The 14,074-nt window shown below is 33.4% G+C and overlaps 1 protein-coding gene across 1 annotated transcript in view; it reads right to left on the bottom strand.

The window, feature by feature from the left end:
• The window catches only part of LOC129232773 (membrane-associated protein Hem-like), a gene marked incomplete at both ends in the record, with an annotated part of 35,423 nt that extends 21,468 nt beyond the window's left edge, over positions 1-13,955 (bottom strand). Inside the window, 3 exons of the mRNA XM_054866876.1 lie at positions 2,693-2,808; positions 2,951-3,082; positions 13,819-13,955. Coding sequence (XP_054722851.1) covers positions 2,693-2,808; positions 2,951-3,082; positions 13,819-13,955 — 385 coding nt within the window. The remainder of the gene's footprint in view (positions 1-2,692; positions 2,809-2,950; positions 3,083-13,818) is intronic.
• Between the last annotated feature and the right edge of the window lie 119 nt (positions 13,956-14,074).

Genomic DNA, 14,074 nt, shown 5'->3' with positions numbered 1-14,074 from the left:
GTAATTTTTGCAAATTGGCTAATGTAACAGGTTCGTACACTTAGCCCGTTGATTTAACCAACTCCTATGCACTTTATGTCTGGGAAGCAAACCAACCACTTGGACATTAATTGAAAAGCTGGTAGCTTTATCCATTCCTTTGAAAAATCTCCATTATTACTGTGGCCTACATCATTTTTGCCCACTCACAAAGAGACCATATCCCCTTCTTTTCAGCTAACTTATTTACATCTTTTACCTGATCCTCTGGTAAACAACATCCAGCCACTTTACATTTTACTCTCCCAAATGTATTGCCCACCTCACATACCGTAGAATCCCCCAAAACTACTCCCTTAGTTTCCCAGTCCGACTCCTTATTAGAAACTCCAACCTTTACCTCTGAAATATTTATACCATCTACAACTAACCCATGAACCTAATGCTAATTGGGATTCTAATGGTAGCACAATGACTTTAAGTCTGAGAGTTCAGCACATTTAGTGAAAATGTGATGCTCCTCAAAAACAGACTCATCCTTCCCCTAATACTGGCAGAAAATATGACAAAAGTCACAAGAGATCCAACTCGTCTACTTACCACTCATAACTTCTTTCATAATGCATATAACACTCATTAATAATCAATATATTCTGCAAAAGGCAAATCTGAATCGACAAAAGAGCAAAAAGCACAGAATAAATACAAAAGACAGCAATATAGCAGTAAATAAAACAAACTGAGTTTCTACACCAATCAAAGCACACAGAATCAAAACAAAGAAATCACCACGTTAGGTTTTGCTCAAAAAATGCAAAAATACTTCAAGAATGCAATTAAAGCAAAAAAGAATCCCTAAAACATAAAAATGCTAAATTACATGATAAAAATACAATAGAAGTACTAAGATTAGAACAGTTAATAATCAAAAATTACATTTAATAAGTACTCATCTGAGCAGCATCAGAAACTCTCCATGCAACACATGCGCCCTCTGGTGGCAGTTGATTAAAAATTAATTTTGTAAGAAATTAAATAAAATTATTTCTAAATTAAATTATGTAAGAAATTTAAAAAAAAAATTCTAAATTAATTATGTAAGAAATGATTTTGTTTCATTGATTTTATTCTAGACTAGACATAACAAAATATAAAGAGTATTACAAGCACAAAAATACTGAATTTAAAATCACAATTTTAACGAAAGTTTTGAAAATGCGATTGTAAGCTATTTAGGCAACGTTAAAGAAAGGGATAAAGTTCAATGACTTTCCAGTAGCAATCTTTCAAATGGAATCTTCAAAATGCAATTTTAAATGGTATCCAAAGATGTTAAAGGTGGGGAGGGGGCTCTTTGCAAACTCCTAAAGAAATTGGTAATACTTAAGATTTTTACCTTTTTATTTGTTGAAATACAAAAAATCATTGGTAAAAGTTATGCTTTACTTCCATTTTTACCTTTGAACATTTAACTATTAGGAACAGTCAATAAATAACAAGATATAGGCCTATAAAACATATTTTATTCGACATTCTTCAAAAATTCTGACCAAAATTGTTAAAACATTTATCCCACTGGGTAATTAGTAGCATAAATCCATGCTCATAGAAGTTCTTTGGCTGCTGCTGGCACCAATTACGCACACACACTCCTTTACTTTATCGTCCTAATGAAATTGTTGTCCCCGAAGCGCCTTCTTAAATTCCCCAAAGATGTGGGATCACATTGGGATAGATCTGGACTATACTATGGGGTGGTTCAAGATTTCCAACTTAAATTTCCATAAAAGTTCTTTTTGCATTGGCTGTGCATGGTCACAGTAAATTTTAACCTGCTGTCATCCTGTTGCATGACAACACTAGACCACAGTTTTCAAACAATTTCGGTCAGAATTTTTGAAGAATGTCGAATAAAATCTGTTTTATAGCCTCTGTCTTGTTATTTATTCACTGACCCTCATACTATAGCTTACTGGAGCAACTTATTACAATTCTTTAAAAATGCTTCTCTTTCTCTTTTAATATTTTCTGTTAGAGACATATTTTTGGGGATCATACATTTTTCTCTACTTTACAGTGATTTTCAACACAAGAATTTTATTTAAAAAATGAGAAATGTCAAATGTCTTTACCTAGCTATCAAGTTTATTTATCCATTTATTTTTTTAAACACGACTTGCCGTTGGCATCTGCAATGTACGGAATACTTTTTTTTCTCTGAAAAATGTTTGAAACCTGTATTTCGGCTGTCCTTAGGAAGGTGCTTCCATTGGCCATTGGCATCGGCCATACAAAACAAAAAACAATCGGAAATCAGCCGTCTTTGAATCATTGGCCAACAATCAGCATCGGCTAAATATTGCCATTGGTCAAGCCCTAATCAGAAGCAAAATTGAGAAAATTTCAGACATCGAAAAACGTTTTTCAATGAGAGAAAAAAATTTTTGAAACACTGATACTTTTTCTTCATCGATTGGTATGTCGTGCTACCTGCGGGCAGCAGATCGGTGGTGCCATCTACTGGCAGCATTTTCAACTTTTTTTAAAAACTTGGATTTTTTTTACTGAAAAAAAAAGCCACTGTATACGCCTCACCTGTTATATGCGCAGCACCAGCAATTTTTTTCTTGTATGCACCGGGGTGCTTATTCCTGAAAATACTAGCTTTTTACAATTAACAACATATTTCTAAGGAAAGACTCTTTACTCTTACCATAATTTTCTATGCTTTCCAAGACACTCATAAAAGAGCGAACACTTGTTAACAGTTCAGAAGGTTTAGCAATTTCATTATTTTCAGGATTGAACATCACCATTTTTACAAGAGACCTACAAAAAGTGTAATAGAAGTTAAAGGTATAAAAGTATGCATTTTCAAACAACAATACCAAACTCTATTCAAGACAACCACTGCTCTAAGTCAATTAGAATCCTACTTAAAAAATCCTTATGCATTCATAAAAAATCTTACTTATTAAAACGGCTTTCTAAATGTTGCGTTAAATATTCCCTTGGGGCAAAAGTATGTTCCCAAACATTGACAGTACTACAATAATTGATTGCATAAGTAAGTTCGCTCAAGGCCATATGGAGTTTGTCCATTCTGAAAATTGGAGAAAAAAATTCATATAAGTTTACAATAATTTTATGTAAAGTTATGTAAAGAACAAAGAAAAATATGAAACTGCACTTTGTACATAAAGAAAATATTCATGAGGCATACAAAAAATCAACTTTCATAAACAACAGACACGGAAAGAGGTCCAACAATTAGCATGGTCAAGAGGGGGCAATTGCCTCACTCTATGAATTTTGAGAATATAACATATTGATATATTTGTATATGTATTTTGCTGGTTACTTTTTCTTTTTTTATGTAATACATATGGTATACATTAGGGTGGGCCGAAAAAACTCATTTTTTTATTTTGAAGTTGTAATAGCGCAAAAAAAGTTGCAAATTATAAAGATAAACAAAGGAAGAAAAGAATTATGGAAATTGATTGGCATCTTCATTCGTGCATGGGGCCTAAAGTTTGACAAAATATGAAAAAAACATAATTTTTGAGATTTTTAAAAAAAATTTTTAATTAGATGTTTTCTTAATGTAATAATTTGTAACGTATTTAAATAGAACCTCAAAATATTGTGTTTAAATTTGGTTTCGTTCAGCTAATATCTTTCGGTCACACATGGGCCACAAAATTTTCCAAAATAACGAAAAAGTTACATTTTTACGGGTTTTCGGCATTTGATGAATAATCAGTACTTAAATATAATAGACGAAGTATTTTTTCAGTCAAACTGAAAATGAGATAGAAAAAAAACTGTTAGGTTCAGTCGATGTTTTCTGGTAGCTCAAACCCTTAGAAACTCTCCTGTGCAGACATCGGACAGCAATCCAGACAACGTTTCTCGGTTGGCTGGGGGCACTCCCCTCCACGTCATCCCTGCCATCCTAGAACCACATTAGCTGTCTCCCAACATTGCTTTTCAGTCTGCATCTGTCAGTAGTGATCTCAGTAAACTATTATTTAGTTTGATCTAGCTGTTTCAGTTCTGCAACTCTTGTAGTTCTGTCATGATATATGACTGTGGAATGAGCAGTTTGTCTCTTCCATTTGAATGAGTTGCCATTGATGGGCTATAATTCTATAGAATATTGCGTGAGTAGTAATAGCCCAAGTTTTGCTAAGAATACCAATAATTCAAAGATAATAAATTAGCAAAGTGTGATGCGTAAAGAGATTTAGTCAAACTATCAATTTGAAATTCGTTTTCTGTTTAGTGAATCATCTTAAACTAAGTGATGAAAAAGTCCTATTATAAACAACAACAAGTTAATTAACAATTAACAATTGTATAAATTAAAATCAAAGAAAAAGTTACTAACTCAAAGCCATATGTAAAATTAAGCTTCATTTAAAAATATTTCTAAACTCAATCTTATTTCTGTTTACTAATCCCAATTTACTCTTACCAAAGATTGTGTCAAAAAAAATTTCATGATCTGCATTCCTAGATACTAAATACTAACATCAATTCAAGGTACTCAACGAATACTAAGTTTGGATAATACTTGAAAATTCAATCAGATCATATCAATCGATGATCAAAAAACTAAGTTACAATTAAAACATCCTAAAAAATATGAACGGGAAACTCAATGACTTGATAATGCCAGAGAGTCGAAAACACCCACAGCAATCTAACAACAGGGAAACTAAAACCGAACATGAGAAAGAGAGAATGAACCAACGGCTAAATCGCTATAAATACAGCATACCTGATTAGCATAACGATGTTGTCACATGTCCGCCATGTGCGGAAAGAGATGTGTGCAAATCATTCTAGAACTTCATGGAACATGATAGAACAATCATGACCTCATCTTATCTTCCGATACCGGAAGGCGAAAGAAGAACTTCACGATTTGTTTTCATTCTTCAACTGGAAGTGAGTTACAGCGAGAGTTGCTTAGCAAAGCGATGAATTCGTTAGGTTATCATTACACCACGACCATTCACAGTAAGTTTACGTTTAAATGACTTAAGTTGTTTTTAAATTACGAGATACATATAATAAATTACTTTCATAATATACTTAGGATAAACTATGGGGTATCAGCCCTTCCAGCATATGCTTCAGCTCTTGGATGGCAAGACAACGGGGTCTAGTACCTGTAAAGGGTAAATTGGGGAAAAGTTAGTTGACTGCCAGAATCTTCCGGTAGTTAAAATTCAGAGTATTGATTGCCTGGTCCCAGAGATGGACCAAAACGCATTCAGAAAAGATCTGCATCATTAATTTGATATTTCAAAGGCAATCAAATCAGGAACCTGTAAAGAAGGATTGGCCGTACGAAATCCTCGGCATTTGTCACATTCGAGGTGGTTGACAAAGGCAAATTGAACTCTCAGATTGTGTATATGAGTGAAGAAAGCCTCGCATCTGAACTTCAAGAATAAGTATAGTTTGTATTGAAATCATTCATGTCAATGTGGTTTTTATCAAACCATCTTAAGACGGCCCAAAACTTGTTAACCAAGCAATACAATATATCAGGTACTTGCCAAAACCTTTTATTTATGTTGTCAACCCTGCGAATGAACGGAATGGTTTTTTCACTCACCCAAAAAACTTACTATTTAGCCATGACTCAAGATGACAATAAATACATAAATGTTCGGGTTTGAAGAATTCTGAAGTCAAGACAGATATATCCAAGAAGGAAAACAGTTAGAACATTCACGCAAAAGTCAACGTCTATGTGCAAGAATACTCAGAAATGGTCAACTGGATGTACCCTGAATTATCTTCTTCCCCATTGTTGGTACAAATCAGAGACTAAGATGACGACATCAAATCACACATCCACAGTGACTCAATCCCTGACTTTGAAGACCTATTTGCTGGTGAAGTTAGTCATGGATGATCTGGACAATAGGATGGTTCTTATAAATCTGTCTCAAGATTCAGCTCCACAAACATTTCCTGAGACTACCTTGATGAGTTTTATGCAGAGTTCAATAGTCTGCATGAGCACTGGGAATTGCTTTAAAGTAATGTTCCAGACAGCCATAAACTTTTCACCAAGACCAATTGGCCCTTTAGAGGTACTCGGCTCCATTGTTTTGCCATCAAAGAGCTTAAACTTGACAGCTCATTGAAATAGAAGAGACAAACTACTCATTGGTCAGTAATATATCATGACAGAAAACTACAAGAGCTGCAGAATGAAAACAGCTAGATTGAACTAAATAATAGTTTACTGAGATCACTACTGACATATGCAGACTGAAAAAACTATGTTGGGAAACAGCTAACGTGATTCTAGGAAGGCAGGGGGGATGGCATGGAGGAGAGAGCCCCCAGCTAGACGAGTGAGGTTGTCTGGATTGCTGTCCGACATCTGTGCAGGAGAGTTTCTAAGGCTTTGCGCTACCGGAAAACCCGACAGTTTTTTTTGCCTATCTCATTTTCAGTTCGACTGAGAAAATACATTGTCTATTATATTTAAATACTAATTATTCATCAAATACCTAAAACCTATAAAAATGTAACTTTTTCATTATTTTGGAAAATTTTGGGGCCCATGCACGACCAAAAGATATTAGCTGATCGAAACCAAATTTAAACACAATGTTTTGAGGCTCTGTTTAAAGACCTGACAAACTATTACATTAAGAAAATATCTAATTAAAAAAATCCTCAAAAATGATGCTTTTTTCATATTTTGTCAAACTTTAGGCTCCATGCGCGAATGGAAGATGTCAATCCATTTCCATAATTCTTTTTTTCCTCTATTTGTCTTTATAACTCACAACTTTTCCGCGCTATTACAACTTCGAAATAAAAAAATGAGTTTTTTCGGCCCACTTTAGTATACATACCTTTTGCCCACAACTAGAAAATTTTGAAGCAAGATTAAACAGAACATTTGTGTTAAGCCAATACATATATATTTCTTAAATAATTTTATTGCAACAAATGCTTATCATAAAGGTAGCTTCTCATGAAAAAGCTTTTTAGAGAAATTGGCAGGACCATGAGATTGTAAAATTTGGAATTATAATGAAAAAGTACATTATTAAGAGTGAAATTCAGCTTTCAAAAGGGAATTCTCGCAAAAATAGAAGAATAGTTGGAAGAACTTCATCCTTGTTGTGTATTACTAAGTAGATAATTAAAATGATGGCCTAGTTTTATCATAAAATATTTGTTCATTGCGAATAGATAGCTCCCTTTTTTCTTCTTTTCATAAAATCAAAAGAAATAAGTTACTGAAACTCTAGCTTGGTGAAATAGAATTTCTTAGGGTTAAACTAAGAATAACAATCAATATTTTGGACCCGAGCTGCAATGCTCACTCATGAATTCAAATTTTACAAAATATTGTGATAAAGGAGGCATATGTTTGAATATTTTATGGCAGGGCTTCCAAAAACTTTATAACTAGAGGACCTCCCTCCATGGTACAATATTCAGCACAGACCCCTGTCGTTAGATTGAATAGCAAACCTGCAGTTTTTAGTTAGTTTAGTTTAGTTAAATTAATTTTTCGTAATTAGAGTGAAACATGACAATTTTAGAAAACGGACTAGATATAGGTAGTTTAGGTTTTTATGTAATACATATGGTATACATTAGGGTGGGCCGAAAAAACTCATTTTTTTATTTTGAAGTTGTAATAGCGCAAAAAAAGTTGCAAATTATAAAGATAAACAAAGGAAGAAAAGAATTATGGAAATTGATTGGCATCTTCATTCGTGCATGGGGCCTAAAGTTTGACAAAATATGAAAAAAACATAATTTTTGAGATTTTTAAAAAAAATTTTTAATTAGATGTTTTCTTAATGTAATAATTTGTAACGTATTTAAATAGAACCTCAAAATATTGTGTTTAAATTTGGTTTCGTTCAGCTAATATCTTTTGGTCACACATGGGCCACAAAATTTTCCAAAATAACGAAAAAGTTACATTTTTACGGGTTTTCGGCATTTGATGAATAATCAGTACTTAAATATAATAGACGAAGTATTTTTTCAGTCAAACTGAAAATGAGATAGAAAAAAAACTGTTAGGTTCAGTCGATGTTTTCTGGTAGCTCAAACCCTTAGAAACTCTCCTGTGCAGACATCGGACAGCAATCCAGACAACGTTTCTCGGTTGGCTGGGGGCACTCCCCTCCACGTCATCCCTGCCATCCTAGAACCACATTAGCTGTCTCCCAACATTGCTTTTCAGTCTGCATCTGTCAGTAGTGATCTCAGTAAACTATTATTTAGTTTGATCTAGCTGTTTCAGTTCTGCAACTCTTGTAGTTCTGTCATGATATATGACTGTGGAATGAGCAGTTTGTCTCTTCCATTTGAATGAGTTGCCATTGATGGGCTATAATTCTATAGAATATTGCGTGAGTAGTAATAGCCCAAGTTTTGCTAAGAATACCAATAATTCAAAGATAATAAATTAGCAAAGTGTGATGCGTAAAGAGATTTAGTCAAACTATCAATTTGAAATTCGTTTTCTGTTTAGTGAATCATCTTAAACTAAGTGATGAAAAAGTCCTATTATAAACAACAACAAGTTAATTAACAATTAACAATTGTATAAATTAAAATCAAAGAAAAAGTTACTAACTCAAAGCCATATGTAAAATTAAGCTTCATTTAAAAATATTTCTAAACTCAATCTTATTTCTGTTTACTAATCCCAATTTACTCTTACCAAAGATTGTGTCAAAAAAAATTTCATGATCTGCATTCCTAGATACTAAATACTAACATCAATTCAAGGTACTCAACGAATACTAAGTTTGGATAATACTTGAAAATTCAATCAGATCATATCAATCGATGATCAAAAAACTAAGTTACAATTAAAACATCCTAAAAAATATGAACGGGAAACTCAATGACTTGATAATGCCAGAGAGTCGAAAACACCCACAGCAATCTAACAACAGGGAAACTAAAACCGAACATGAGAAAGAGAGAATGAACCAACGGCTAAATCGCTATAAATACAGCACACCTGATTAGCATAACGATGTTGTCACATGTCCGCCATGTGCGGAAAGAGATGTGTGCAAATCATTCTAGAACTTCATGGAACATGATAGAACAATCATGACCTCATCTTATCTTCCGATACCGGAAGGCGAAAGAAGAACTTCACGATTTGTTTTCATTCTTCAACTGGAAGTGAGTTACAGCGAGAGTTGCTTAGCAAAGCGATGAATTCGTTAGGTTATCATTACACCACGACCATTCACAGTAAGTTTACGTTTAAATGACTTAAGTTGTTTTTAAATTACGAGATACATATAATAAATTACTTTCATAATATACTTAGGATAAACTATGGGGGTATCAGCCCTTCCAGCATATGCTTCAGCTCTTGGATGGCAAGACAACGGGGTCTAGTACCTGTAAAGGGTAAATTGGGGAAAAGTTAGTTGACTGCCAGAATCTTCCGGTAGTTAAAATTCAGAGTATTGATTGCCTGGTCCCAGAGATGGACCAAAACGCATTCAGAAAAGATCTGCATCATTAATTTGATATTTCAAAGGCAATCAAATCAGGAACCTGTAAAGAAGGATTGGCCGTACGAAATCCTCGGCATTTGTCACATTCGAGGTGGTTGACAAAGGCAAATTGAACTCTCAGATTGTGTATATGAGTGAAGAAAGCCTCGCATCTGAACTTCAAGAATAAGTATAGTTTGTATTGAAATCATTCATGTCAATGTGGTTTTTATCAAACCATCTTAAGACGGCCCAAAACTTGTTAACCAAGCAATACAATATATCAGGTACTTGCCAAAACCTTTTATTTATGTTGTCAACCCTGCGAATGAACGGAATGGTTTTTTCACTCACCCAAAAAACTTACTATTTAGCCATGACTCAAGATGACAATAAATACATAAATGTTCGGGTTTGAAGAATTCTGAAGTCAAGACAGATATATCCAAGAAGGAAAACAGTTAGAACATTCACGCAAAAGTCAACGTCTATGTGCAAGAATACTCAGAAATGGTCAACTGGATGTACCCTGAATTATCTTCTTCCCCATTGTTGGTACAAATCAGAGACTAAGATGACGACATCAAATCACACATCCACAGTGACTCAATCCCTGACTTTGAAGACCTATTTGCTGGTGAAGTTAGTCATGGATGATCTGGACAATAGGATGGTTCTTATAAATCTGTCTCAAGATTCAGCTCCACAAACATTTCCTGAGACTACCTTGATGAGTTTTATGCAGAGTTCAATAGTCTGCATGAGCACTGGGAATTGCTTTAAAGTAATGTTCCAGACAGCCAAAAACTTTTCACCAAGACCAATTGGCCCTTTAGAGGTACTCGGCTCCATTGTTTTGCCATCAAAGAGCTTAAACTTGACAGCTCATTGAAATAGAAGAGACAAACTACTCATTGGTCAGTAATATATCATGACAGAAAACTACAAGAGCTGCAGAATGAAAACAGCTAGATTGAACTAAATAATAGTTTACTGAGATCACTACTGACATATGCAGACTGAAAAAACTATGTTGGGAAACAGCTAACGTGATTCTAGGAAGGCAGGGGGGGATGGCATGGAGGAGAGAGCCCCCAGCTAGACGAGTGAGGTTGTCTGGATTGCTGTCCGACATCTGTGCAGGAGAGTTTCTAAGGCTTTGCGCTACCGGAAAACCCGACAGTTTTTTTTGCCTATCTCATTTTCAGTTCGACTGAGAAAATACATTCGTCTATTATATTTAAATACTGATTATTCATCAAATACCTAAAACCTATAAAAATGTAACTTTTTCATTATTTTGGAAAATTTTGGGGCCCATGCACGACCAAAAGATATTAGCTGATCGAAACCAAATTTAAACACAATGTTTTGAGGCTCTGTTTAAAGACCTGACAAACTATTACATTAAGAAAATATCTAATTAAAAAAATCCTCAAAAAAAAATGATGCTTTTTTCATATTTTGTCAAACTTTAGGCTCCATGCGCGAATGGAAGATGTCAATCCATTTCCATAATTCTTTTTTTCCTCTATTTGTCTTTATAACTCACAACTTTTCCGCGCTATTACAACTTCGAAATAAAAAAATGAGTTTTTTCGGCCCACTTTAGTATACATACATACCTTTTGCCCACAACTAGAAAAATTTTGAAGCAAGATTAAACAGAACATTTGTGTTAAGCCAATACATATATATTTCTTAAATAATTTTATTGCAACAAATGCTTATCATAAAGGTAGCTTCTCATGAAAAAGCTTTTTAGAGAAATTGGCAGGACCATGAGATTGTAAAATTTGGAATTATAATGAAAAAGTACATTATTAAGAGTGAAATTCAGCTTTCAAAAGGGAATTCTCGCAAAAATAGAAGAATAGTTGGAAGAACTTCATCCTTGTTGTGTATTACTAAGTAGATAATTAAAATGATGGCCTAGTTTTATCATAAAATATTTGTTCATTGCGAATAGATAGCTCCCTTTTTTCTTCTTTTCATAAAATCAAAAGAAATAAGTTACTGAAACTCTAGCTTGGTGAAATAGAATTTCTTAGGGTTAAACTAAGAATAACAATCAATATTTTGGACCCGAGCTGCAATGCTCACTCATGAATTCAAATTTTACAAAATATTGTGATAAAGGAGGCATATGTTTGAATATTTTATGGCAGGGCTTCCAAAAACTTTATATAACTAGAGGACCTCCCTCCATGGTACAATATTCAGCACAGACCCCCTGTCGTTAGATTGAATAGCAAACCTGCAGTTTTTAGTTAGTTTAGTTTAGTTAAATTAATTTTTCGTAATTAGAGTGAAACATGACAATTTTAGAAAACGGACTAGATATAGGTAGTTTAGGAAGCCTAACTTTGTTTACAAAACGTGGAACACAGAAACCAAATAGAACAAACAAAAATCAACAGGTGACATAACTATTAAAATCCAAAACTGCACATTTAATTAATTGGAAGAGCAGAATAATTTGTTTCAGCTGGCTCAATTTCAATATTTTGGGTTTTGCCACCCATGCAACATTGTATCACAAGATATCGGGAAGTAGTGCTCAAAAGAAGATTCCATGCTTTGACGGTGTTCAAATATTTTATGAAACGAAAAGTTTCCTGAATGCTCCACATTATTTTCTTTCAAAAAATCATTCCTAACAGAAAAACATGCCACTTCTCTTTTATCAACAGATAAAGCCACAAAAATGAGTTTTTCTTTTGAAAGTGTGAAGTTTGGTATTAGAATAAAAAATTTGGCAAATCCCTAGCAGAGAAAGATTCATCTCATTAACTTTCATAAAAATATCAGAGAAGTACAAAACTTTAGATTGCTATTCTTCATCATTGAAAATATTAGCCAATTTGACTTGTGTTTAAATAGCAGACATAAGACTTTAAAACATAATTCCAGTAATAATGAAACGGCTTTCCCACGAGGTGTTCCCCCAGACTTTTCGCGCAATCAAATGACCACTATAATTATTTAGTTTTATTTCACAGACAGACCATGTAAAATCATAGCAGAGTGTGTAAGTATTTACTTATATAGCATCTGCTTGAAAGAGTTGAACTAAAATCAGAAAAATGTTCAGATTTTCGAGTGCTTTTTCTAACAATTGTTCTTTGAAAATTTTCAGAAATCCCCCCCTCCCCATGTGTAAATTGACCCCCTGACTCAAAACTTATTGATAACTTTTTGTACTAAATTCCTTAACTTATATTAAAGTGTATACAGTATTCACTTCAGGCCATTCTTTTTTCCTTTTTCAAACTGATTCTTACAAATTTTTCAAAAACAAAAATTTATTCTTTTACAAGCTCCAACAAAAAATCCTAGTTTTAAAATACAAACGTGGAATTTAAACACTATTTAGTATTTTCCAGCCCATCTTTTTAAAAAAAAAAAAAAGCTTGATACGGACCCCCTGTTAAGTGCTGGTGAGCAGACCACAGTTTGGAAACACTGTGGGGGCACACAAACTCACTTAAAATCAGACAGCTAAAATCATAATAATAAATAAAACAAATTATTTCAATAATAATTAAAAATTAAATTGAAAACTTTTCTAGTAGGTGGTTATTAAATGGGGAAATGTGTCTGTTGCTAAAAACAATTCTTGAAACAATGCTCTGAAGACAGGTTTGGGAAAAATTTGTGGAAGACTAGTTTTTTTTTTTTTTTTTTTTTTGAATTTGCCCACAAAAACATTAGAGAATCTAGCATTCAGCATCTGTTTTAGTCACTTTAAGGGGAGCGTCTGACTTTGTGGTTAAAACATGTTGTGAAAAAGAACTCTTGTAAGTAATTTGATGCTGCAAGAAAACTTTGGAAAACCTTGGATAATACAAGTTAAATACTAGCAAATGATGGTTTTAAAATTTTAAATGTAGAAACAGCATTGTATTTATAAAAGTTTTCAGCAAAAGCACAGCAGCACCAAAAAAGCATTTGCAGGCGAATGTGCTACCATTATCCAACTTAAGAAACTGTCAATCGAACAACAAAAGCCGGTCATTAAATTATATTGTCTGATTTTTTTCATTGGATCATGTAAAACTATTGCATTAAATTAATTTCATTGGGTGTATTACAATTCCATTCAGTTCATCAAAAATTTACACCTTGTCTGAACAATTCATAGTTATTGAATCAAAAACTCTATACAAAAACATGTACTTCCAGTTTTTCTTCTTTTTTTTCTATCCTCTTGACATTCAAGAGAAACAAGTTCAACTGTAATAATTTCCAACAAAAAGATTGCACAAAAATGTTAAGTTATTATTGTAACAGTCAAAAAACTACCAACGTAGTTAATTCTTCTCTAGTTTTCCTATAGCTCTCCATTCCAGGTTTATCTGGTTCAGCAATTATTTTGTTTTTCTTGTCTCTTCTCTTCTTATTCACAACTTGAGCTATAAGAGGCGCACAATGTTTTGGCAGCAGCTAGTGAAATAAAGAAAATATATGATTTAACAAAATAAACTAATAGAAATAAAAAGTACTTTTGTGCCAAAAATGTTAATAATAAAGTATTATTAAAGGACAATATTTGCAAATGACTA

Source organism: Uloborus diversus, unplaced genomic scaffold, assembly GCF_026930045.1.
Source record: "Uloborus diversus isolate 005 unplaced genomic scaffold, Udiv.v.3.1 scaffold_1397, whole genome shotgun sequence".
Lineage (NCBI taxonomy): Eukaryota > Metazoa > Arthropoda > Arachnida > Araneae > Uloboridae > Uloborus > Uloborus diversus.
Note: the sequence above shows the minus strand (reverse complement) of the source record. Positions and strands in the feature narration are given on the sequence as shown.